General features: G+C 45.0%; 3 protein-coding genes across 16 annotated transcripts in view; 1 reads left to right on the forward strand and 2 right to left on the reverse strand.

The window, feature by feature from the left end:
• On the forward strand, positions 1-12,111 carry txlng (taxilin gamma). 11 transcript variants are annotated; one of them, XM_086221980.1, is made up of 12 exons: positions 1-62; positions 4,176-4,262; positions 4,928-5,026; positions 6,037-6,181; positions 6,314-6,405; positions 7,083-7,253; positions 8,383-8,577; positions 8,682-8,801; positions 9,417-9,491; positions 9,573-9,665; positions 9,738-9,833; positions 11,442-12,109. In XM_086221980.1, exons 2-12 carry the CDS (start codon positions 4,230-4,232, stop codon positions 11,817-11,819), a joined length of 1,497 nt encoding a protein of 498 aa, XP_086078106.1. In that variant the 5' UTR covers positions 1-62; positions 4,176-4,229; the 3' UTR covers positions 11,820-12,109. The 11 variants fall into 11 exon arrangements, with proteins under 11 accessions (XP_086078106.1, XP_086078171.1, XP_086078098.1 ...); XM_086221972.1 differs by having other exon boundaries at positions 2-62; positions 6,034-6,181; XM_086221988.1 differs by having other exon boundaries at positions 36-132; positions 6,034-6,181.
• Positions 11,123-21,687, reverse strand: LOC147268720 (histone-binding protein RBBP7). 2 transcript variants are annotated; one of them, XM_086222080.1, is made up of 12 exons: positions 21,529-21,687; positions 21,104-21,248; positions 20,714-20,859; positions 17,278-17,451; positions 17,075-17,190; positions 15,596-15,756; positions 15,010-15,136; positions 14,847-14,924; positions 14,038-14,114; positions 13,799-13,856; positions 13,587-13,697; positions 11,123-13,299 (listed from the first exon to the last, which is right to left on the reverse strand). In XM_086222080.1, exons 1-12 carry the CDS (start codon positions 21,542-21,544, stop codon positions 13,231-13,233), a joined length of 1,278 nt encoding a protein of 425 aa, XP_086078206.1. In that variant the 5' UTR covers positions 21,545-21,687; the 3' UTR covers positions 11,123-13,230. The 2 variants fall into 2 exon arrangements, with proteins under 2 accessions (XP_086078206.1, XP_086078196.1); XM_086222070.1 differs by having other exon boundaries at positions 11,126-13,299; positions 17,278-17,454.
• Positions 21,688-21,824: 137 nt separating this feature from the next.
• The window catches only part of hdgfl3 (HDGF like 3), a 43,921-nt gene continuing 40,084 nt past the window's right edge, over positions 21,825-25,661 (reverse strand). For all 3 annotated transcript variants that reach the window (XM_086222096.1, XM_086222106.1, XM_086222116.1), the window contains exon 6: positions 21,825-24,876. In XM_086222096.1, the coding sequence (XP_086078222.1) occupies positions 24,824-24,876 (53 nt within the window). In that variant the 3' untranslated portion in view covers positions 21,825-24,823. The remainder of the gene's footprint in view (positions 24,877-25,661) is intronic.

The following is a 25,661-nucleotide window of genomic DNA, read 5'->3' on the forward strand; positions in this document are numbered from 1 at the left end:
TGTTTACCGTCCTAACTAGCTTGATAACTGCTTGTCTTCATCCACAGTGTGCAAACACACAGGTAAAGAACGCCCAGCTACTTCTCTAACGTTGGCTGTACCGGTACTGTGCTGTCTTGGTTTTACATACAGGTAGTATTTTACCTGCCCTACATGCCTGAGCGTGTAGCTGTTGCATTTATTAATACACGTATGGTATTTGCCTAAGTAACAAGTTCACTTCTAGTGTTAGCCAGCAGGGCTAGCCACCAACTAACGCCAGTTAGCTGTTAGCACAGGATTAGCACTGCTAACAGTAGCGAACTAATGTTAGATTAGGTGTGTACTACGTTACATTATCGCGGTTGACTAGTGCTCATTAACTCGCTGCGTACTTCTGTCCAGCAGCACGCCTGCGTGCCCGCTCTCTGGGTGAACGTTAACGGCCATTGGAGACAGAAAGGACCGAAGTACTAGTAGCTAACATGAACATGTACGCGCCGTTCTGACCAGAGTTGATGGGAAGTCAAGTTGCAGTCTTGCCGAGCCCGGTTCCCTTGTTGACCCGCGGAACATGAGGCTCAAGACACATCGTGTAATCCGTGGTAAAGCTTTCGATTAGTCATCCTGGTGAAGCACATTGTGAACTTCTAGAAGTTCGTACATCTCATCCATACACAGTACTTCTAAGATCACTTAAGAACGACCCCTAATTTGGGTTTGTGTAACGTTACACAAGGAAGATGTTAGATTTTCTTTAGAGGAGCTCGTGGAAGGTAATCTTCCAGAGAACCGTCATCAGGCTCTCTGTAGGCGCGAGCTCCATATCTCTCTCCTCCTCGTCTGTGACCCTGGACGGTGACAGCTAAGGAAGCTGCTGCTGGACCCCGACACAGTCCCCGACATCAGTTCCGTTGTATTTGTCCCTAGTATTTGATGTGTTTTCCCAGTTTCAATTGTCCCATGATGGGCTGACATGTTTCACTCTCTGGGCATGTCCTCTGTGCTGCTACAGGCCCCACGTGGTCGACCTACAGAGTCTACACTCATGTTGGATTTGGGTGTTTGTGCTGCTTTTTACACAGTGGGAGTGATTGTCTCGCTGGTTACCTGTGATTTCACTGAGTTTAAACAACTCCACTAGCATATTCTACTTAAAACTTATTGCAACTTCTGAAGTCCATGCCAATATTATGGGTTGCAAATGTTTTAACAGCTACACAAAAGATACTTGTTTCCTGCTTCACTGGGAAGTTCACACACACACACACACACACACACACACACACACACACAAAAGGTACAGTTGTGTGCTCACAAATAATAACAGTGATGGTCTTTAATGGTTGCCTCTTCTTTACGAAAAACCTCTTTTTTACGAAAAGCTAAATGCTGTAGATTCTTCTTCTAGATTTCTATAGTGGCTGATAAATGCTGCTGTGGTGCACGACCTTGAACAGCAGAAATGCACAACTCTGTTAGTACATAGCAACCTCAATTGAATCTGGGCCAGCTGTTCATACTTTAAGCAGTTATCCAGCAAACTCAGGAGGAACTGTGCTTGGTTTTGAAGGAGATGTAGCAGTCATCCAGATAGGTCAGTGTGTGATACAGGTTCTCTTTGTTACTGTGTTGATTCACAGATTTGATGTGTGAGATGCAGTTGCATTGGTTGCATCACTAAGAAGCTGAATTGCTTTCAGAGATAAAATTGATTTTGCATGATACGACATGCATGTTTCATTTATGATGTGATGTTATTTTTCTCTCCTCTGATGCCGTTGCATATGATATATCAACTCATTAGCCCCAAAATCTTTTCAGTTCATCCTCCAGTCCCAGTGGATGTTTTTAACACAATTAAAGAAACTCCCTCAAGGTTTCCCAGAGATCTTGTGAAATGTAGAAAAGGACAGAAGTATGGATGGGCAACCACATTGAAAATATTCTGATGATAGTTGATAAAAACATGGATGTTGTGGAGCAGGAATGCTGCTGCCTCCCAGGTCTCCATGACAGGACCATCTCAACCAGCGAGTGTCCTGTAGCTTCAGCACCTCCTCTACTGTCAGAGCCACAAGAGCACATGTGTCATTTTCATTATCTTGGCATGATCTTGCTGCTGTAGTACCTGCATCACAGCCAAAGTTAGTCGAGACAGTGAACAAGTTTGTATTCCTGAGTTGCTTGCTCACTCTTGACTTTCAGACCAGTTGGGTCCCAGCTATGTGATGGATCGTGACATAAACTCCCATCTGGAGTCAAAATAAAGTCAACTGCCCCTTTCCCACTGCAAAAGCTGCTAACACCTTGCTTTAGTCTGCAGCTTTAATCCGCATCCAGTGCTAGGTCACATGACCCTCCAAAACAGGTATTTATCAGGTCTGATCAGCATTGATGCGAACAAAAAGCCAGATGAATGTAAATTGTAGCTGATCTCTATGGAAGAGTATTAGGGCCACTAAAGAAAAAAATAATAATTCTGACAAAAAAGTCAGAATTCTGACTTGATTTCAGCCCCACGTGCTGAGTGGTCCAGGTTGGTCACCTGATGACATCCCATTGGCTGTCTAGTACTGCCAGTAACGGCAGGATTCCTAGTTCGAGCCCCACTTCCCCCAACGACTGTGTCAAGGTAGACATGCAGTATACTCTGTTTAACATTGTCAACCTCTGTTGTGACTCATACTCCGTGGTTGCTGACTGTGACTTATCCTGATTCCGACCTATCCCGACTGCGACTCGCCAACTATTCTGATTATAATTGGTTAAAAGCCCAAACAGAATATACAGTCAGTACCATTGAATATACAGTCCAACCTGAATGAAATTTCCATCAGTCTCAGAGAGGCAATTTAAACTTAGCAAGCTGAAGATAAATTTATCATGTTGTGATGCAGCAATTGCTCAGCCAGACTGGTGACCAGCTGGTCAGTGTCACGTGTTCCTGATTTCTAAATGTCGCTTGTGTGCCACTTCTTCAGAAGTAGTGCTGAGTCTATTTTTGATTGACAGTGCTTCAGTCTGCACAGAGCAGATGAAGGCAGACAGGAAATCTCCTCATGAATGGTATAGTATATTCGCTCAATTTTCAAAACAAAACACTCTGTGCAGGCTCCTAATTGCAAAAACCAACCAGAAAAGGACTCAGTATAAACACAGACATGTGATAGAAACAAATAAACCAAGAGACAATGACCAAACCAGCAGAATCTGAGCCAGTTAACAAAGGTGGTGGGCAGCTGGAGACTGAGGCTGCAGAGGACCGAGGTGAGCAGCATCAGCTGGAGCCCAGTTATATTAAGGGTCAAGCTCTAAATTCGTGGAACATGTCTGACCAAAGACAACCAGAAACCTAATCAGACCTTTCAAACTCCATCAGCTCATTTGGAGGAAGCTAAAAAAGTGAAGCGGCTAATGCCAGTAGGCAGAGCTAAGAGCCCAGAACCAGCCTGCAGCCTCTCCTGCTCTCCACTGCTGCTGCACTCTGTTCATCAGTCAAAGATACTCGCACACAGCTGATACACACAGTCACCTTCAGAAGAAGTTTATTGTTCCTCTTCCAGTAGGAAGGCACTTTGTTTATCTGCTTAGACTTAAGAAAAGATCCAGTAATTAGTGCAATTTGGGGGAAACCAAGAATAATATTTTCAGTCATTATGGGAAAAAAAAGTTTCCATTGAAGAACAGTTGATTTTTATGTTTTTATATTCTGTCAAGTGTGAGGAGATGTTTCTCCATGTGCAAAAAAAAATGGCAGTATGCAATGATGGAGAGTTTGGAGTTTGATGATTCATTGCACTTTTGTCAGTTGAAGTCACAACCATTAACAACTGCATGTAGGACAAACTAATGAGCTAACATGTACCCTTATAGATGGAAGCTGTGTCTGGTTACTTTTCATTATGGTAGTGGTTCAGATATCTTGTCAGACAGACAAAAATGAACCTGAGGACAGTTTTATTGTCAATTCACTCGCTATGGAAACGTCTAAAGTCGGGCCCAACTGATTTTATTAGCCGATTATAGCCATGAGAGCACAATCGATAATTGGCCAAAAGTTGGCCTATTGACAGTGATTTTAACTCATGAATTTCTGTAATAAAATACTGTTAATATGGTGTGTTTCTTAAAAAAAATGATGTTCTTGTGTATCCAGTCGAGGGCGCTCTGACTAATCATATCACGCTCCACAGCAACCCCACAGGGTGAGATTGAAGTCATGTACGGTACTGAAAAGCCAACAGCGCATGCATTCTAAAACCAAGCAGTTTGCCTCAATGGTAAGTTTATAATAACGAGTTTGTGAAATAAAAAATATTTTAAGTTTCCCATTTCCCATGATGTGCCTCGTTGCATCTGTCAGAGAGACTTCTTTATGGATAGTGGGTGTTGCCCTTCAATTTAAATCTTTGTAACAAGCGTTTGGAACTACATGTAAGCCATCAAAAGCAGGTATTTTTTATATTAAAAATGTAAAAAAAAAAAAAATTGAATAGGCCGATACATCGGTTATCAGAATATTTGATTCCCTAATGCCAAAATCGGCATCTGCTCGCAAAAAAATCATATTGGTCGGACCTTACTCTGAAGTGAGAGCAGAGACGGGAAGAGAGAGGAGATTGATTACCTCACTGTCCTTCAGCTCATATCATCGTCATCTTGATGTCGTGGATAGCTGTGTGCGGCCATCTTGCCCCATTTTTCCCTTACTCCATTTCTGTCATCTTGCTGTAGAGGAACAACCACCAAATCTAATCAGACATTTCCTAGCAGCCTGCTGAACCTGTGCACTGGCTGTGGCTAAAGCTAAAGACACAGTCACTGCTCTTAGATAAGGTGGGAGGTTCTCCCCTTGTGCAATACTAAAGGTCACGGTGAGCACTGTTATTACTGATTCATTCATCATTTATACTCTCCAATGTCCTGCTTGTCTTTGCATGTCCAGCTTCCCCTCATGGAGACAGGATTGTGTGAGATGGATATGGCCACCAGGAGGATTGTGGGAGGAAGTGAGTCACCAGCAGAGTTGGACAGCCCTTGTCAGGTAAGTGTGTGTGTGTGTGTGTGGGGGGGGGGGGGTGGATGGGTGTCCTCTATTTAACTTTTGAATGACCTTTTTAATGTTACTCGTAGCTACAGAGGTTCCTGGCACTGATACTTGGTGTGACAAAATGCCAACATATCACAGTATAAAAAAGTTGTGATATGTGTGGTCATGAGGTAAGGCTGGCCTGTAGAAATACATTTGAGCTTACAAGCAGCCACTCCTCTGCTTGTGGGATGGGCGGGGTCAAGTCCTGCTACGCCCACTGCCCAAGCAAGACAGAGAGCAGACAGCAGTCACTGTGAGTTGTGGAATAAACCTTTTAATAGTAAATATCACTCAGTACTTCTACAAACATAAAAGAAGCACCTTATCCCCCCCCCCCCCCCCCCCCCCCGCTGGGTGGATTTCTGCACTCTCCTCACCATTCACTCAGCCACAGTGTGGTTGTCAAGTTAAAAGCAGGATTTTACAAACTATGAACACACTAAATGGAATAGTCTGATCAAGTCAGCCTCCATGTCAGATCACTCACCATATCTGAAGTGTTATAAACTCAGTGGTGACATAGACAAGCCAAACCTGGCTGAAGGGTCACCAGTTCAGTCCCAGGGACCAGCAGACCGGCAGTGCCAGGAACCTCTGTACCCTTGAGCAGGGCCCTTAAACCTGATTGTTCCTGTACTCAGTGGCCATATTGTCAAAGACATAAGCTATATTTTCTTCATTTAATTTTCATTGCAAATACAAGGCAGTATCATGTATCATTAGTGCCATCAAAAACAAAATATTACAAAACCATTTTTGTGACAAAAACAAAGCCTAAATTCTCAGATGGCTGTAAGCCAGCTGTCCGATGAACCAGGACAGTGGTTATTGAAGCGAGTGGATTTCAAGTCAGTTTGAGGTTGCTTAGCAACCTCAAAGTAGCAGTCAGGGACAGTGATGGGCCTGAGGTGTGTGTGTGTGTGTGTGTGTGCGTGCGTGCGTGCGTGCGTGCGCGTCAGGAGGAGGTTACAGGATTTGGTTTAGAGTTGTGCTGTGCTGAGGAAGAACGAGGAGAGACTCCAGGCAGAGAGGACAGTCCCAGTGACCTGGGGGAGGTGGAGCTTGACCCTGGAGGAGATGCCAAGACTGCAGAGGACAAAGCCTTTGGTAGGATCTGGGTACTGTGTGTGTACAGAACATTAACATCATCTAACACACTGATAAGAAACCTTGTATGTAGTCTCCCTGTGAAGCCCTGGAAGGTGGATGTCTTTCATGTTGGTTGGTTCTGTGTTCCAGGGAAGGAGGTGGTCCTGTTGATGCAGGCCCTCAACTCACTGGCCACTCCTGAGGAGAAACTGGCAGCCTTGTGCAAGAAATATGCAGATTTGGTAGGATGGGAGGGTGGAAGGCTGGATGGGTAGATGGAAGGAAGAGTGAAAGGATGGATGGACAGGTGGGTGGGTGGATGGATGGATGGATGGAAGGGAGTGGAAGGATGGATGGGTGGGTAGATGGTCATTGTCACTCAAGATATGATGTCATTCATCAGACAGTCCACAACACAGACAACTGTAGCAACACACATCTGTCTAATGTTTACATACTGGAAAAGTTTCCAAATTATCACTTGTGAGACGTCAGCCTCCCTCCAGAGGAAAAGCTGTTTGTGTCTTGATCTGGTTCTTTCTGTCATGACCAAGATTCCATGATCGTAAGTGAGAGTAGGAACGAAGATGAGAGGCAGATCCGAGGCTTTGCCCCTAGGCTCAGATCTCATTCCATTGCATTGGCGCAGTAGAGTGTGGGCAAGACTGATCCTACTGTTCCAATTCTTCAGCCCAGCTCAAGCTCCAAAGACCGACTGGAGAACAAGACCCGATGATACTTGACCTCCTTCTCTTGGGTCAAGACTCATTCCCTACCTGCTGAGAAGCATGGTGCAGATGCTTGATGTAGCCGCTGATAGGATAATACTTTATTCACTTCCATCTGCTGTAAGAAGGTCAGTTGGGGAGTGCTGTAGGTGGGCAACACTAAAGAGACCTCTCTGGTATTGTGTGTTTAGTTGGAGGAGAGCCGCTGCATGCAGAAACGTCTGAAGGCCCTGCAGAAGAAGCAGTCTCAGATTGTGAAGGAGAAGGTCCATCTACAAGGGGAGCACAGCAAGGCCATCCTGGCCCGCAGCAAGCTGGAGAGCCTCTGTAGGGAGCTGCAGAGACACAACAAGACACTGAAGGTACACAGCAGCTGAAGCTACAGGTACCAACCTGGTTTCATATTTAAAATGAAATTAACCCCCAACTACCACTTGCATGGCCTTCTCTATCAGTAGGAAAGTCTCTTGAATAGATTAAAAAGCCACCTACTCCAAGTTGATTAACTCAAATGGCGAACTTCATTGACTCAACAGTTTTTCCGAGGGTAAATCAGTTCACACTTACGGGTCAGTTTGCTGACCCTACTTTCTGAGACAGGCAACTACATTGGCTGCAGTTTGTTTTCCCTACAGAGGACAAGTGGGAGCAACGCTTCTGGGAAAGTTTGTCTTGACAAAATGCAAGAGGCATAACTTTATTGGTGGCCACTGAAGCAACTACCAGGTGTGGCAGTAGGTGGAGATCTGGTAAGAGTAGTCAGTAGTCAGAGAGTAGTGGTAAGAGTAGTCAGTTGTTGATTTAAAGACCTCCTCCCCCCTCCGATGGGGGGTCACCTGGTAAGGACCAGGTCTCTAGAGCCTTGTGGGCAGACAGAAAAAAATACATGTATCATTAAAAATACAGCCTGTCCACTTGATGGTGTCTTGATGAAAGGCATAGGATCCGGCTTCAAACTGAACTTGCTGGTGAAGCCCATTTTTTCCTGCTCCCAGTTGATGGAACAGGCTTGTGTGAAGTGTTGACTGCAAACCAATGTTTGGTATTGATATGACCAAGACTTTCTTCTTCGCACCTTCTTTGCAATCTGCTACAGCACATATGTGTTGATCTACCATCGTCTTCTCTACTCCTCAAGTGTCTGACCGAACAGAGTGGGGCAGGAGGTTGTGGCCCGCCCATTGGATTTTGATGGGTGAAAGCCCGTCTGCCTGAGCCTGCCTTTTAGGGTCTGTCATTGGTTCACAGCGATTTAAATGCAGAAATACTCAGAAATGCAATTTTTAGCTTAGTTTACACAAGATATGTCTTCTAGCATCAGAAAAATGCCACAGGAACATGTGAACAATATGACAAACATGACTTTCATTAGAGTGGGTATTTCAGGGGTAAGACCACCTTTAGCCAAATTTTGTGACTCTGCTCTTCTTTGAGCTCCCAGTAGTCCTCTGTACCTCCATTCCTGGTCTAGCTGCATCTGTCTCCTGACAGGAGGAGAATGCCCAGCGCTCCAGGGAGTATGAGGAGCAGCGGAAGGAGGCCATGCTGCACTTCCAGATGACCTTGAGTGATATTGAAGTGCAAATGGAACAGCACAGCTCCCACAACACCAAGTTGAGGCAGGAGAACATGGAGCTGGCTGAGAAGCTCAAGAAGCTAATTGAGCAGTATGAGCTGCGAGAGGAGGTAACACTCCTAAAGTCCTATCTTTGTCCTCAGCTGGTCCCCAATCAGAGCTCAGCTACGGTGACAATGACACGTTAACTCCATATCCGGTGTCCTTCCTGCAGCACATTGACAAGGTGTTTAAACACAAGGAGCTACAGCAGCAGCTGATGGATGCCAAGCTGCAGCGAATCACTGAGATGATGAAAGAAGTGGAGGAGAAGCAGCAGCGAGAGCGAGACTTTGTGAGTACATCATCATGATCCTGATTGTCTCCAGTCACAATTATGCACACATGCATAGGCCCCTTATACCCTGCCATACACTGCTCTAGTGCTTAACTCTACCACTAGGGTCACATAGCCTCTCCCAAGTGAAGCAAACTGAGATGGATGAGCCCAAGAACAAGAGTAGCCACCCCAGGCTCCACCCATCTGATCCTTTCTGATTGGACAACCAACAAGCTTAAGAAGATGCAGCAGCTCACCTCTGTTTGGCCTCCAATTGAAAATGTCGCCTCAGTGATCAAGTTGTATTTTTTTTCTCAAAAACATCACATGCAGAGAAATGTGATCACATGACTGTTAAATCACTGTCAAAATGGATCCCTGCCATCCTGTTGAAATCCACCAGCTGATGACGAAGAGCCTGTGATTAGCATGCAGCTCTAGTGGCTTTTCCACAGGCTGCGCTGACACCCTCGCCTTGACAGTATGCGTGTGTGAGAGTGTATCATCATGGCACAGACTTAGGTTTGCAACAAATCCACCCCTTTGAAGCACTCAGTCACCTAAGACCTGCTAGATGGGGGTTTGGTGTTTACCTGTGAGGGCTGTCAGCTGACTGTTTTGTTGCTGCAGTTGTTGAAGGATGCCACAGAGTCAAGACACAAGTGTGAACTGATGAAAGAGCAAGAAACACAGCTCAAGCAACAGGTCAGCACACACACAGTTGATCCTGGTATACATAGTATGCGTGTTGCCCAGCTGAAGGTGTGCTCATCTGGTGTCTCCTAGCTCTCCCTCTACATGGACAAGTTTGAAGAGTTTCAGAGCACACTGGCTAAAAGCAATGAGGTCTTCACCACTTTCAGACAAGAGATGGAGAAGGTGAGGACCAGGCGCGTGTTCAAGGACCCCGTGACCTTGGTCAGCTTCTAATGGTCAATGTTTCCCCTTCAGATGACAAAAAAGATCAAGAAGCTGGAGAAGGAAACAACACAGTGGAGGACCAAGTGGGAGAGCAACAACCAGGCACTGCTGCAGATGGCAGAAGAGGTGACATTGGTCCACACTGTCCTCCCAACACTCACCCGATGTCCTCTGGGTTGACTAGCAGAGCTCATGTTTGTCTGATATTGCATTTTAGTAGATGGGCAAGTAAATATTGTAAGTGCTTAGCTTAGCTTCGCTACAACCAGCCAGTTATAAACATGTCTCCAGCAGAACCCTCTCATGCCATGTCCCTCCATGTGTACACACACACACACACACACACACACACACAGCTGTTGTGTGAACCATTTTAGCTTCAATGCTAACATGCTCACATTCATCTTATTGCTTTTGTCCAACATAGAAAAGAACATTTCTTCTTCAGTTGTGAATCAACTGTGCATCACAATCTTCATCAGCAAGGGTAGAGCGAGAAAGCATTAGTTCATGAGGGGTCCAGGTGCTCTGTTGAGGGGCATCTCAGGATGCAGGTGTAGCAGTGGCTCTGATGAATCAACACAGCAGAGGGACATGCTCCTTCTTCTCCCTTCTCCATGGTGATGCTTTGACATGTGACACCTGCCGCCATGTAGCTGTTAAACCAGAGACCCCTTGAGTACACCTCACGTCTATACCATCAAGCAAACAGGCGCCATGCTTATTCCTGAATGAATGCTAAAAGGTACTAGGCACTGTGCAGAGTTTTGTTTCATGGATGCTGACTAGAGCAGCAACACTGATGCCAAGAGGCAGGATGGATTTTTGGCCTGAGCATACCTGCTATCGAGATCCCTCCTGAGCCATCCCAACACAAGTGTTCAGCCTTTTAACAGGTTTGACCTAATGATCTTAGGTCTGCACACATCCTGATGCCCAAAACCACATTCAGAAGTCTAGACCACATGTGGGAACATGTCACGTCAGCTGATGCTGATGCCCTTCGTTTAAGAGTAGGGATGTCCTAACCATGCTGCCTGCGAGTCATTTTTTTTTTTAGTCATTTTAGTCCCCAATGAGAAAGCAGGTGAAAACATTTTCATTTTATTAACATCACCTAAGCTCAACAAAGGACCAATAGAAAGGATGCTAACACTAGCTCTGCTGGCAGTAGCAGGCAGAGTAGCTCTCCTGCTGCTCGTCCAATCAGAGAAGGGTGGTAGCTCACACCTATTGAAGCCCCGCCCCCTAACAAGCAGCACCAGTCCAGTCACCACAGAATGACAGGTTTGACCCAATGTGGCTGCCGGAGAGGAAATACTCCACCTGGATGAGAGACTGATCTTAGTGAGTAATCAAGGAATTAATAAAATAAGTAGATAGTCACCGCCAGTTAAGTTCGACAGCTGATAAACATTTGTTTTATTAAAATCCTTTAAGCATTTTTAAAAACATTTATGAAAACAAGTGTTAAAAAAAATTGGCACAAAAGATGCATGTTAAGTGTGAACACTCAGCAGGTGATCCAATCTCAGGTTGGATCTGAACAGCAGGTGTGAATAGGGTCTTCTTTACCAGCCTGCACAGCTGCTAGCAGCATAACAGTGGACCAGAACATGTCCCAGCAGCAAGGTCTACTGCGATTGCGATACACAGTACTGTGGGGTGGTGTGTGTGTGTGTGTGTGTGGGGGGGGGGTTTCCATGCTCATGACAGCTCTGTGTTGTGTCATAGAAAACACTGCGTGATGGCCACTTCAAGGCCCTGCAGGGCAAGCTGGAGCTGCTGGAGCGGCTGTGCAGAGCTCTGCAGAAGGAGCGCAATGACCTGAACAACCGGCTCAGCCTTCTGCAGGGGCAGGGAGACAAGGGGACCCCTGCTCTCCCTGAAGGTGCACCGCAAGAGCTCTTAGCCAGGGATGAGGAGGACGAAGAGGAGGATGAAGTGGAGGAGGGCGGCTCAGCACAGGGTGATGGCCTGGAGACAGAAGGCATCCATCAAGCTCCCAGACCACCTGAAGATGAGCCCATCCTGGCTGACACTGTCCATATCACTATTGCTACTACAGGGGCCAGCCAGCCTTCAGAAGCACCAGCCCCCCCACAGGACTGAGCCTGCCTACACTAGCATGGGTTGGCTGGCGGATGGGCTCAACCTCTTCAAAAGGAGATGAGATTTAATTTTCAACGTAGACTTTCTTCTCCAGGTTTCTCAGCCCAACCTGTGTAGTGCTATTTGAGAAGAAGATGATTGTATGATGTGACTCTAAACCTCAGCCCATGTTTACATGGTTGTAATTGGCTTTGTGGCGAGCACTTTGTACTCCCTCTTTTCTACCATAACTGTATTTTCATAGGACATTTGAGTGTAATCTGATTAAAGCTGTTCAGTCACTTGGTCCTGGGATGTCTCTTGTGCTGTAAACAAACCTGTTGATATTTAACACTTGTGTCAGTTTGCTGCCCCGTGGTCAATCCTCAGAATTTGTAGAATCCACCTCCAAATTTGAATTTTGAAAAGATTTTGTAAAAAAGATTAATCCAGTAATTTGGTATTTGAAATGGAATCTCGTGCCTTTGGGTGCAGAACTGATTTATGTTAGGAGACTTCAACACTGGCTGCTCCTTTTAGTGTGGCGCCAGTCACCCCCTGAGGTTGAGTCAAAAGAGCTGACAGCTTTAGTTTGGGCTCTAAACCCACAATCTTCTTCCAGTCGGTCATTATTTTAGTAAATATGGTCGGTCAGTTTCATTCATACCCACACTGACATGATGGAGGCCAGGGTCCCTGCCAACTCCATCCATCCATCGTCATCTTCCGCTTATTCCTACACATTAAGGGTCGCGGGGAGGCTGGAGCCTATCCCAGCGTCAACGGGCGAGAGGCGGGGTTCACCCTGGACAGGTCGCCAGTCCATCGCAGGGCCAACATAGAGAGACGAACAACCATTCACACTCACATTCATACCTACGGTCAATTTAGAGTATCAATCAGCCTAGTCCCCAATTGCATGTTTTTGGACGGTGGGAGGAAGCTGGAGTACCCGGACAGAACCCACGCAGACACGGGGAGAACATGCAGACTCCACACAGAAAGATCCCGCGCCTGAGCCGGGACTCGAACCCGGAACCTTCTTGCTGTGAGGCCACAGTGCTAACCACTGCACCACCGTGCAGCCCCCCTGCCAACTCCATCACAGAAAAAAAAATTAAAGCGTTTGAAAAGTTACAAAAGATTTATTGCAATTTGTGGATTAGGAAACAAAACATGGCAGTTTCACATTACGGAGCGTAGATGTGTGTCCCTCTAGTGTGCCACCAGAGTCCTGCAGAACGTACCTCCACCAGCCTCCCCGCTGGGAATGTTGGTCAAGTAACTACTGGGGACAGGAAGCTGCTCTGGATTTCCTCAGGGAAGCTTCCTGTCCAGATAAAACTACACCTGGGTTTTCCTTTCATGAGCCCTTTGAGATCAAGCCCAAATCTCCTCATGAGCCAGGGTGAGGGTCTGGATGAGAGTTGGTTTAGGACCCCTGTGCCTCCAGCTCTGATGCAGGGGTGTCGGGCTCTTCGTCGTTGTAGATGTTCTCTGCCTGAAAGTACATCACCAGGGCAAAACAGATTTTACCCAAACACTCATATTTAAAGTGATCATTACTGCAGTACACCAAATACTATCAACAGGGTACCAAGTATCTTGTTTGGTACTTCTGCTAAACAGGCAGTTCTACCTGCCACTCAATAGACTGTCATCAGAACAGATGAACACATGACCCCTTCCATTTGTATTAATCGTTAAATTTGATCCACAAACTCGAGCTGTATCAAACCAGCACCACCGAAGGTCGTGGTGGAAGTGAACACAAATCAACTTTCTCACCATCTGCCACACTTGCATGATGTTGTCCTCAGACACGGAGCAGATGACCCAGGGCTCGTTGGGGTTCCATGAGAAGTCCGAGATCTTGGCTGTGTGCCCACCGTGGATGAACTGATGGAGACAATGATCATATGTCATCTGACTCCCAATACTTACCTCAACTCTGGAGTCACATGACAGTAAGAAGGAGCGCTACAGACACCTGAACTCACCAAAAGCTCGGGGGGGCCGTCCTCTGCATCTTCTGCTGACTGCTCCTCACCAATTTTACTGCAAAATAAGTGTGACACATACTCTGAGTGAAAGGTCTCTAGATCAGCCCCACAGTTATCTAGTGACTGAACCTCATTATCGAATGAGGAAAGACTGCTTTGACCAAACATGGAACGCTAACAAGGTAGTTTTTAGGGTTTGTATGTAAAGAGGATTTGTGGGTGCAGTCCCCGCTTACCTGAGGTCCCACACATTGAGGCGGCGGTCTGTGCCACTGGATGCCAGGATGGTCTCGTTATGAGGAGACCACTGGACCTGAGAGACAGTGACAGGTCATCTACCAGTTATCAGACCCATAGCATCTCTGCAGCACCACAATATTAGGGTTAAAATGGGATTTTGACACTGTTTTGTTCCTTCCTGAGGTTCAACGATTCATTTATTTACCATGCTGCAAATTTTAAAAAATGTATTTTGTCTTTCAAAGTACTCATCAATAGATGTCTTGAGCTAAAACACTTGGATGAGAGAGAAAAACAATGTGTCACTCAGCTAGAGAAAAACCTATGGCAACTGTTGAGTCATGTCACACATCAACATCCAGAGTGTGGACCGAGTGGATGGAGCTGCGGCTGACTCAAGTCAACAATGATTCACTTTCCACTTGTTGAGTAATGTTCTGACCAAGTTCAGTGACAGCCATACTGCGTAGACACTGGCTCCACTGAGGTCAAGCACAGATGTGATTTCTTCAACATAGAATCATGATATCAGTGTCACTCAGTGTGTGGAGAGCAGTTGAGATGCTTGGTGACCCAACTGGATCTTCAGCAGGATGACGACTTAAGCCTCCTGAGTACTGACTGCTGATCTGTGACATCACTCAACAGACAGCGGACTGTTTCTTTGCTTCCAGCGGAATGAGACATATTTGGTCTCTCTCACATCACATTCACCAAGTAGTAGAATATGAATCCATCATTTGAATGAAGATGGTGTCAGGTCACATGACCTTGCGTCAGGGACTAAGCATGACTGAGGACTTACCTGAAAGATTTCATCCTTGTGGGACTCGAAGGAGTGCAGCTTCAGCTTCAGGTTCCTGAGATCCCACAATGCAACAGTCTAAAAGTAGAGTCAGGGTCAGAGTCACTATCACACCACTCATGGAGTACAGTGATATTGGTCAGGGAGCGGGGCTTCCCGTCACCTTGTCAGCAGAGCCAGTGGCCAGGATGAACTCGCTGTAGGGGTTGAAGCTCAGGCAGTTAACCTCAGCTGTGTGAGCATCCACCGAGTGGCTGGCCTTTGATGTATTGTTGGAACGTGTGTCCCATCTGGTACAATGAGACAAAAAGACAAGTTTCAACACACACTCACCACAGGGTTGTGATCAGTTTTGGTCTGAGATCAACCAATCCTGTTGAATGGAGATCACCAATTTATAATCCAGTCCCATGAAGGGTGGGAGGAGTCAGACTCTGATGGCAGCAAGCATGGCGGACAGACAATTTGAGTTTGTGGAGAAGAAAAACACCACAATACCAATTAAAAAGGTGGAAACTACAAACATGGCAGCACAGATGGTCGAGTCTAAAAGATATTTAGCTAAGGTATTGGTTTCGTTATACCCAGTAGAAAACAGGACAACCCCTGGTTAAATACTGAATTACTCTGAAAGATAATACACGATCTGGAAAAACACGGGCCTGAACCATAAATGATCTGATCACAGATCAGAAAAAGCCTGTGATCGGCATGAAGAGGACACATCATGGTAACCGTCATATACTCACATCATCAGCTTCTGGTCGTCGGCCACTGAGCCAAACAGAGACTCGTGGAGCAAATGCCAGGACACGTCCTCCACCACAGCGGTGTGGCCTGTGAAGATGGTCTTGGCATCCACTATCTTCCCCTCCTTGGGCCCTGCCCCAATGTCCCACAGGCAAATGGTCTGAAGGAGAAGGTGGGTGGGTGGGTTACAGTCTCTCACCATCAGTGGACAACATGAGCTCCTCTGTTGGACCAGTCAGCGCAAGCTGCCACATTATTAGGTACGCTTGGCTCCACTTCTTCAGGTGACCAACCACGGTACACTCACTCTGTGTGTGTGTGTGTGTGTGTGTGTGTTTGCACAACTTGGCAGAAACACAGAAGGTGCATTCTAAATGACTGATTCCACCAATCACACGATGGATGCGCAGCCATATTTCACTGAGTCTGATTGAAACACTCCATCATAATAATTACTAGCTGAGCCTGACACATCCAGCGAACTTATGCTTTGTTGGAACGGAAATATCAGCCACATCTCCATTCCAAAAAGGTGGTTAATGCGAATCTGCCTACTAACCATGGTAAAACAGGCTGCTGGCCAACTTGGTCTACAGAGATGAGATGAACACCAAACAACATCAAAGTGAGCTTGAGGTACATCCTCGACCCACACAGGCCCTTCCCACTCTCCCATCCTCAATTCAAACAGTCCCTTCCCACTCTTCCTCAGATCAACTGACAAAATCACAGCAAACTGAGGCAAACTGACAGGCTGAGGCCAAATAAGGAGCACCTCCAAGAAAGAGTGAGTGAGCGAGTGAGTGAGCAAGCAAGTTCTTGCGGACCATCATTTGATAGTTGATGATGATGTGTCTGGATCCTCTCTTTCCTTGGTGCTTCTGCTGTTCATGAAAATAAAGTCTTTCATATGGAAAAAATATAAATTTGATGATATTTGTTGTGGGTCAGACAATCACTCACGCCACAGTTAACAACCATGGATTAGTAAGACTAATCATATGTATGGGGGGGGCATTGAAGTGATGGGCAGAGGGGAGTAACCTGCAAGAAAAAAATCCACTGCAATTCTGAGGGTGTCTCAGAAATCCAATCAGCTGATGACTAGATCTGCTCAATCACACAGCCCAGACAATGGACTGTGCTTTCATCATCCTTCTAGAGTTGGGCCAGATCTGAGCCTGAGGCTGGCCCAGACCAGTATAACCAGTTTCACCTCTTAGTCTCACGATGATCTCTCTAGGTGGCTTTGAGTGTAGCGATGGACTCTAGCGATGCAGCTTAAGGCTGGTCAGCTGACCTCCAGCAAAACAATGAAAAGAAAAACTGCTGACCTGACATTTTTTCTGTTTTCCAGACTTTTTTGAAGACCACTGCTCTTAGACATCTGCAGTGTCTGCATCTGTCATTGCCAAAACACGTGTACCAACTTTGAAGATAACATGACAAGCAAATGGGTTGGAGTTCCAGTTACTTACATGGTCATCGGAGGCGCTGAGGAGGTTTCCACTGAGGTTGGGATTCCAGGAGAGGCCATAGCCTTCTTTCTGGTGACCCTTCAGTCTCAGGTCAGGGCTACATTCCCCACTGGGATCTGGAGAAAAAAAGACCCACACATTATTTAGCTACAGGATGAGCACCCAGTCTTATGGATTTTTCAGTCGCATAACAGGGGTCTCACCTGGCTTAGATGGGTGCTTGGTGTAGTCAAAGACCAGCACATCAGAGGTGGGGGTTTTGGTGGCAATGATACAGGGACTCTGGGGCATGTAACGGGCCCGGTTCACCTCGCCCTCATGGTTGATCTTGATCTCAATCTCAATCTTGCCACTGACCGAACCAAATCCTCCGAACTCTGACAGGAGAACAGTCTGATGTCAGGCCATCTGTTTGACATGCTGAGCTAGACATGCACTACGTTACATGCTAGGCTGGCTACGTCCGGAGCAGCCAACTTTAAAAAGCCCTGGTGTGTCCATGAGCTTGAAGAGCCACACAACAAACAACAGCTGGGTTTTCATGATTGTTTGACTGAAGGTTACCTGGAACACCTGAACTCCATATGTGCAAACAGAGTAGCTTGTGCAACATGCACACATCATACATTTTGTTTAGTGGATGTTATCTGCCAAAGATGGAGGTCTATTGTCCATTCAGTAGAGCTGTTACCATTACTGCGTTTCTCTGTTATTGTGTGTTCAGTCAGCTGACCCCAACCCTCACACTAACACTACTGATGCCATGTTGAAGGCTTTTGTACAGGGGCAAGATGAACAAACCCAACATAAAGAACAAAATACCCTCCTGTCAATCATTTGCATCAAAATGAATTATAGCTATAATAGATTCACCAGTTCATTCTAAAGGAAAACAGATGGATTACAATGACATTCACATACAGTAAAGAGATGCGCACCAGGCAGCTCCATGTCTCTCACGTGCAGGCTGCTTCTGATTGCCATTCAGATTAAATCATTTAATAGTAATTCAGGATTTGATAAGGGGTTTTCCTGTTTTCTACTGAGTAACATGGAACCGACTCCTTAGCTAATTATTTTTAAGACTCAACCATCTGTGCCATACTGACTTTAAAAGTTTAATAATAGCAGCGTTTTATCTGCCTGTCCGTCAGTAATAATGGTCCCCGGTAACTTGTACCAATGTGGCTGTTATTTGTATCATGGTGTTTTTCTTCTCCACTAACTCAACTTCTCTATCCACGATGCTTGCCTCAATCAGAGACTGACTCCTCCCACCCATCATGGACAATCTGAGACCAGAACAGACCCCCAAACCTATAGTGGACATTATTCCAGGAGTTGCGGGGTGTTCCTCAGAGGTAAAGGCTGAACTACAGACTCACCCAAGGGACTCTCCATAACCCTTTCTTATCCTCACAGGACACGTCAGACTCCGTGACGCACACCCAGGCCGACGTTCTCAGCCTCCACACAGTGGGCCTTGTACACGTAGACCACCAGAAGCTTCAAACCAGGATACACAAGCTGGCTGGTCTTTTCAGGTGATTTAATCGAGGCCAATACAACAAAAGGCTGTTCCTAATGGCACATCGTCACCTCCGAGGCTATCAATCAGCAGCTGAGCAGCAAACCATCACATGGACTCAGAGTCAAGTGATGTCTTCATAGTAACTTACTAACTAGTTTGTTAAATACATAGCGGAAATAAAGTCATAACCCCTCAATTTCCATTTTTAACTAATAAAAGGCTGAGCTTGCCCTTGTTAAATGTTTAAACATTCATGTTTATTATTTGTGTGCCACATTAAGCAGCTGCTGTGAGCAGCACAGCTGGTGGTGTAATTGGGTGTCTTTCTGCAGCTCAAGATGATGGTGCAGTGGTGGACTGAGTCTCTTGAATGTTGACTTAAGACAATATGTTAACATAACAAGCGGGAGGTTTTGCTAACTAACAAACATGTCCATCCTGTACTCTCTGTAATAACAAACCTGTCATACTAGTTTGCGAACCACATATTAACTAACAAGCGTACCACACAGCTGCCTTCATACCTTTTTATCATCTCAGTGGAAGCTAATGTATGATGAGCATTCCTAGCACTAGCTCATTCTGCCAAGAAATCAAGACTACGAAGGTTGAGGTGACACACACGTCCAAACCAAAGACGGCAGGTGCTGAGTGGAGAAGACACAACATAAAATGTTGTGTTATTGAGTGTAATGGTAATAAAGAAAGTTATCTGATAAAGAAATCAGTCATCGACTTCTACATACTCGTTTCAGCACAAATTAGGTCACAATGAACATAGAAAGAGCCATTTTTAGTCCAACACCAAAATTCATGATATCAGACACACGTATCAGTGATGGGTGATTTTCTTCTGCTCCAAAATCAGTATCAGGCACAAAAATCCCAAATGGGTCGGGCTCTAGTGGGCAAGATGTTAAGCAGCAATATGCTGAGGCCAATGACCAACTACTGAGACCCAGATCAGATGCTTCCTTCTTGTAGTTTTCACAAGACGGGATGTGATGGGTAGATGCCTTATATTAGCACATGAAAGTCAGACATATCATCAGTATTCTGACAAAAATAAATGCTTTTTTGTTGCGTTTCTGAGTGAAAAAACTTGTGCATAAAACAACATTTAAAAAAATTGTAAATTAATTACAGAACAAAACTATCAGGTTTACAAACATACCACACAAGTGGTTGTGTGTGTGCTGAGGCTGACTGTACCTTACTACCTGTTCATGGTCACACTAACATACAGTACTACCTCTGGCAGCAGCTGGGTGTCCATCAACGTACCTGCTGGAAGACAAAGACACACGGACTCAGTCATGGTTTGACCAGACACCACCACCAACGCTCAGACACTTCCTGCTGGCTACAACTGCAGCCCACCCACAATGAGCTCTCAGCATCTCATCATGTTTTGTTTCAGTGAGTTGGTAGCAAGCAGCAGACGCAGATACAGGCTGGAGCTCTTTGACTGGATGCAGAGCTGAGCAGATATCCCTATATTTAACATGGGCTGTCATTACTCCATCTGAAGATAGAAGATCTGATGTGTCTTTAAGTCCTTCATTTGTCAGTGATTATCCAGAGGCAGATGGCAGTGAAATAAATGAAATTAAAAAAAACATAAAGAGACCTTATGGCCCATTTCTGAGTGGAAAATAAAAATAGAGGACCTTTATATTATCAGAGCAGATCTGTCCACACGCAGTGCTCTCATGGTGTGTGTGTGTATGTAATAAACCTCCCACTGAATCTTCCATGGTAACAAAATGAGAGTTTTCTATCGTTCATGCTGAGACAGAAGTACCAAGCGCAGTACGGCATTGTTCATTTGTCCTAGCTGCAGGCCACACCCATATCTGGCGTCAGCAACTTATGCACTTCTAGACTCTTACGATTGAGGGATATTAAATGGATGTATAGGTACAGATGGATGCAGAGCTATAGCCCTCACCAAACACTTGGACCTGATCCCAGGTCTTAATGTGAATCTCAACCATTGGCTGATCTCTCTCCCTCTGTCTCTTTCTCTTCAAGAACAGAAATAAGTCAGAAGAACCACAGTGGTTCATGTGATGGAAGTTTTTGGGTTCAGGAAAAAGCATAGTTACCTCCCTTCTCGCTGTCGTAATGTGAGGCATCAAACTGAGCGTCATCATTGGGCACCTGGACACTGGCGATGACTAGGTGATTCTGCTCATCTGAGGTGTGGGTCCCCAGAACCAGCCTGTGGACTGTGTAGTCCTTCCCCTCTGGCCTGCACAGTTCCACATCATGAACACCCATTACTCTTCCTGGCAGCTATGGTAACAGTCTGGAGGAATTCACTAATAATCTATGACAGTTTCTCCTCCCAGCCTTAGTACCATTTATTCATTGATTCTAGGTCTATGAGCACCGCACAGAAAAAGAAGGTGCATGTCTCTACAACATGAAAATGTAGCAGGACAGGCTCGAGGGTAGAGGCGACTCCTGGCTGACAGGTCAGAGGTTGTCCATACCTGGTGACATCTGGGAGCCATTGGACAGTGAGGCTGGGCCACTCCAGCGCATGGGTCATCACCAGGTCGTATAGGAAAGGTGTGTTTTTCTTCCAAATCTTGTACTCCTCATTGATGACCCGCTCCTCTACGGCGTCATCATACACTATAGCAAAACAATATGACGTCAATTACCGGGGTCACGATGAACCACTAGCTTCAGGTGGGTCCTCCTCGGATCCACCACCGTAACATTAATGACAGAGAAACGAGAAGAAAACTTATACTTTGGAATAAATTTCACAGAAACATGAATATACAGAGCTCGGAGATGCTGAGGGCTCTCGAGAGGGTTTACCACTCAGTGGACTAGCATGCCATGCTAGCACCATGATATGAGAAACGGTCGCCGTGTGAGCTGGTCCAAGTTGAGCTAGTTAACCTACCCTCTTTATCAGCCATGTTCGCAACTTCCCGCTGAGTCACCGTGCTCAGAGCCTGTCTGAGTTCCTGCTGCGGGAGCCACTCGACTTCTGCCTCTGCTAAAGGTGCTCCTTCCTTTACGGCACGGAATCGCTTGGCACTCACTGCGCATGCGCCGGAACACATCCCGGAGACGTCAACACTGTGTGCAGCACCGTGTGCAGACTGCGCAGACGTATCGCGTTTCGTGATGGGGCAGCTTTACCTGTCAATGGCTTTACAATGGATGTGAATTTTACAAGCTCAGTACATTCCAGTGAGTTTATTTTGTAAAAGTCAATAAACAGCAAAAACAGTTTACAGTAAATTACAAATCTTGAAAATGCAAACGTTCCAAATACAATCATAACAAAATTGTTAATTCAAATAAAAAAAACATGACAAAAACATGACTTGACATACAGATGGTGTTTCCATCAGCAATGAAAACTAAATAAATAGGTATATACTGTATTTTATGACAACAATGGTGGAGGGAGAGACAGAAACTAAAGCATCGGCTGTCATCAACATTCGTCATGGCAGTTTAATTTCACTGTGGACTGGGTTTCCATTGAAAACCATAGTCACTGCTCTGGTGGTGTGGTTCAGTTTATGTTCCGGATCGGACAGTCGTACAAGGCAACAGAACAAGAGGAGCTGGTGTCCCAAGACATGCCAGGAGGGTCAATGATCTTGATTACAACTGTAGAGCATGCCACTCAAAAAAGCTTGTAAATAAGTCCAAAATATAAGTTTTGAAATATTCAATGATGTGATTCACAATCACGGAAGAACAGATGTATCACTCCATAGAAAGATGAGCTGGTATCTAGAGCAGTCCAAGTAGAATAGAACTTCTATATTCTACCACCAAAGTCAAATATACAGGAATACTAAATATAGAATTACAATGTGTAACCCAGCTGTGCACGACACATCATACATTTATCTACACATTTCCATTCCTCTTTTCCTGGTTTCATAAAAGTGTAACATACAGTGTGATGGATAATGAAAGTTACTGAATATTTCCTCTCAATTGTTTCCGAGTAAAAAAGCAGTTCCAAACTACAACTACAGCAATCAGTACACTGCAATACCCATAAATACCATAAACTGGAGGAGAGTATACTGTATACATGGAGGCCTTACCAGATGACTACAGATGTATACAGTTAGAGGTGATGAGTGACAAAACACAGACAGTTATGCATTACTGATGGATGGCTATCTACATGGCGTGGTCATGAACACCTGTCACCCCGTCACCTGCTGAGCTGGGTTGTGTCTGAGCTGGTGGAGCCAGTGAGTCAAGGTTACTGTTATAAAATGGCTCTGTCCCGAGTCCTTACACACTAGCATCATGGATGTTCTCACCTTGATCATGTATGCTTTATCTGTCAGTTTGTCCTTGTTCATGAGCTGCTGCTGTTCCTGTAACAGACCGTCTATTATCCCATAGACAGACAAGAAAACACAGCCCCTTGTGTAGGGAGCTGAGACCCACACTAGCACAATGAATGGCCCTTGGTGGGAAGTGTTAGCATATCTCTGTCTCTGCCTGCATGAATATAACAAAAGCTGTGTGTAACATTGGTTATGAAATAATAGTTTAAAATGAGGAGACACTGTAATTTCTAGAATCAGACACATATTTGGAACTACTTTCCTGAAAGGGCAGTGATTTGACGCAGCACCTCTAATCTTAGGCTGACCACAGAAAGACAGAACTATGCTAACACTTCCTACCAAGTGCCATTCATTGTGCTAAGCTAACTAGTGTTGGTGTCAGTTGTCTAATGCAGCAAGGTTTCTATCTTGTGGTCTGTCTCTCGGGTGATGGACGAAAAAAGCTGGTGTGTTCCTTTAAATGAGCTAAGATACACTTAGCCGCCCAGGTAGTTTCTGGAACCATTGTCACTCCAATAAATATGAGTCTCCCTTGACTTCCTCGTTGTCTGTGGAACCGGGTCTAGTTAAACATATAGTAGATGTTAAAGAGGGTAAGGTAAGGCTAACATCCAATATTCTGTTAGCTGAAAAATACAACAAAGAAAAACAAAAACATGCACAAAGTGCGCAACTAAGCAGTAAATTTGGTGAGATTTAAAGCATAGGCACATATGCTAATCAACCTTTTCATATTTACAAGCACAGAAAACAGGAACGTAAACTACATGGAGGCAGTAACACAGGTCAAGCTGAGTTCTGTCACGGTCCTGAGGGGAGGAGTTATCACAGCTGATAATGTACTCGAGTGTCATGAGCTGGTATGGGATGTCATTGTGATCAGAGGGCATCCTTCCCATTTACACGTTTGACATCAGCTGCTGCTCTGGAGACTAATAATGATGAAGTCATCTGTGCTTGGATTGGAAATAGAAAGCCACCCCTCCATTTCGAAACCTCGACTATCTCTTCAAGTACAGTATCAAGTTATTGGTGCACTAAGCGTTGTTGCATGGTTTCAGCGCAATCTCATTTTTGTCTCAAATCATAGGCATCTCCCCTTGATCCGCCTGCTGCCACCCCCTGAATACACTATGAAAAGTCCGGTCTCTGGAGACAACACAGGGCTCACAAATGGCAAACAAACACTGAGTGCACAGGATGTGCACATAAACATAACAAACCACGTTCCAGCCAATCACCGACAAGATGGTTGGAGATGAGGGGTTAGTGGGCATGCATTCATTGGGGAGTAAGCAGAGTCGATGGAGTAGCGTAGTAGCAAGCTGCACGATAGCTGGATGGCATCTAACAACTCAACACATACACTTTGCAAAATGGCAGAGGCACAACCAAAGAAAACACACTCAGATTAATATTTTATTTTGAATAACCTAATCTTGTAAAGATACTGTATAAAGACTTAGAAAATAAATTTACTCACCAAATAGTTGGAGTTTGCTCACTCATCTTAACGATGTTAGCACAGCACAGGTCCAATTTCCATGTCAATATGCATTCATGACATTTACAGAAACATGGGGGGAGGGGTGAGCTTGCTCTGTGTTTGTTTGGTATTCCCAGTGAACATCAACAGAAGTGACGTCAGGCAGCAACGCATAGTGCACCTTTAAGTTTCATTTTTATCACACAATAAATAGAAGCTTTCAAATTCAGTGAATAAAACTGATTCACAATCTTCATCTATTCACTTTAGACTTTAAGGGAAGAAGTGTCTCTGATGACTGACACAAGCCTGAGCATTCAGTGGAAGAGCTGCAGAAATAATCCCAGAGAGGTGGAGGTGACCATGGTGCTGATGACCCCTTACAAACAACGTTTCATTTCTTCACTTAATGTTCTTCTATGAGCAGCTGGGTCTGTGGGATGAGAAGAGAACAAACATGAAATTTTCACCAGATATCAGTAAAAACCCATGCAACCCATACATGCAGAGAAATCAAACCTCAGATGTCCATGAATTAAATTGTGTTAAAAAATGGAATGACACAGGGAAGAAGTATTGAACACATGAAGAAATGGAAGAGCAAAAAGGCAACCAAAAAGACCTTTGCAACCTTATTGCTGCAAAACATACTGATGGCATTGGTTACAGAAAGAGTTCTAAACTTCTGAATGTTCCAGTTAGCAATGCTTGGGCCATAATCCGTAAATGGAGCTATTTCAACATAATCCAGCCATGACCAGGTGCTCCTCACAAGATTTCGGACAGAAGAGTTACAAGAATCATCAATAGAGTTGTCCAAAAGCCAAGGACCACTTGTGCTCCTCACAAGATTTCGGACAGAAGAGTTACAAGAATTATCAGAAGAGTTGTCCAAAAGCCAAGGACCACTTGTGGAGAGATTCCGAAATTTTACATTTAAAACAAATTTTAAACAATTGTTTAAAAGAAAACAATAAGTAACGCACTCAACAGCCATGGTCTGTATGCATGCTAACCATGCAAGACTCCAGTGCTGAAGAAAAAACATGTTGAAGCTCATTTAAGGTTTGCTGCACAACACTGAGACAAACCTGTGAAATACTAGGATAATTTCAAAACCATAATACAGATCCCACAGCACAGACCATATTTGGAGGTCAAATAACACTGCACAGCACCCCAAAATCACCATACCAACAATGAAGCTTGGAGATAGAA

The sequence above is a fragment of the Aulostomus chinensis genome, chromosome 2, assembly GCF_037954235.1.
Source record: "Aulostomus chinensis isolate RoL2024-O1b breed Wild chromosome 2, RoL_Achi_v1.0, whole genome shotgun sequence".
Taxonomy (NCBI): Eukaryota; Metazoa; Chordata; class Actinopteri; order Syngnathiformes; family Aulostomidae; genus Aulostomus; species Aulostomus chinensis.

Excerpts from the sequence above, each read along its gene's own strand:
- txlng (XM_086221972.1), top strand. The coding sequence starts at position 4,230 with ATGCATTCTAAAACCAAGCAGTTTGCCTCAATG. Across the intron at positions 7,254-8,382 it reads GACACAACAAGACACTGAAG|GAGGAGAATGCCCAGCGCTC; the intron begins GTACACAGCAGC and ends GTCTCCTGACAG. Across the intron at positions 8,802-9,416 it reads AGCAGCGAGAGCGAGACTTT|TTGTTGAAGGATGCCACAGA; the intron begins GTGAGTACATCA and ends TTGTTGCTGCAG.
- LOC147268720 (XM_086222070.1), bottom strand. Across the intron at positions 20,860-21,103 it reads TGGCTCCCAGATGTCACCAG|GCCAGAGGGGAAGGACTACA; the intron begins GTATGGACAACC and ends GGAACTGTGCAG. Across the intron at positions 13,698-13,798 it reads ACGGCCCCCCCGAGCTTTTG|TTCATCCACGGTGGGCACAC; the intron begins GTGAGTTCAGGT and ends TGTCTCCATCAG.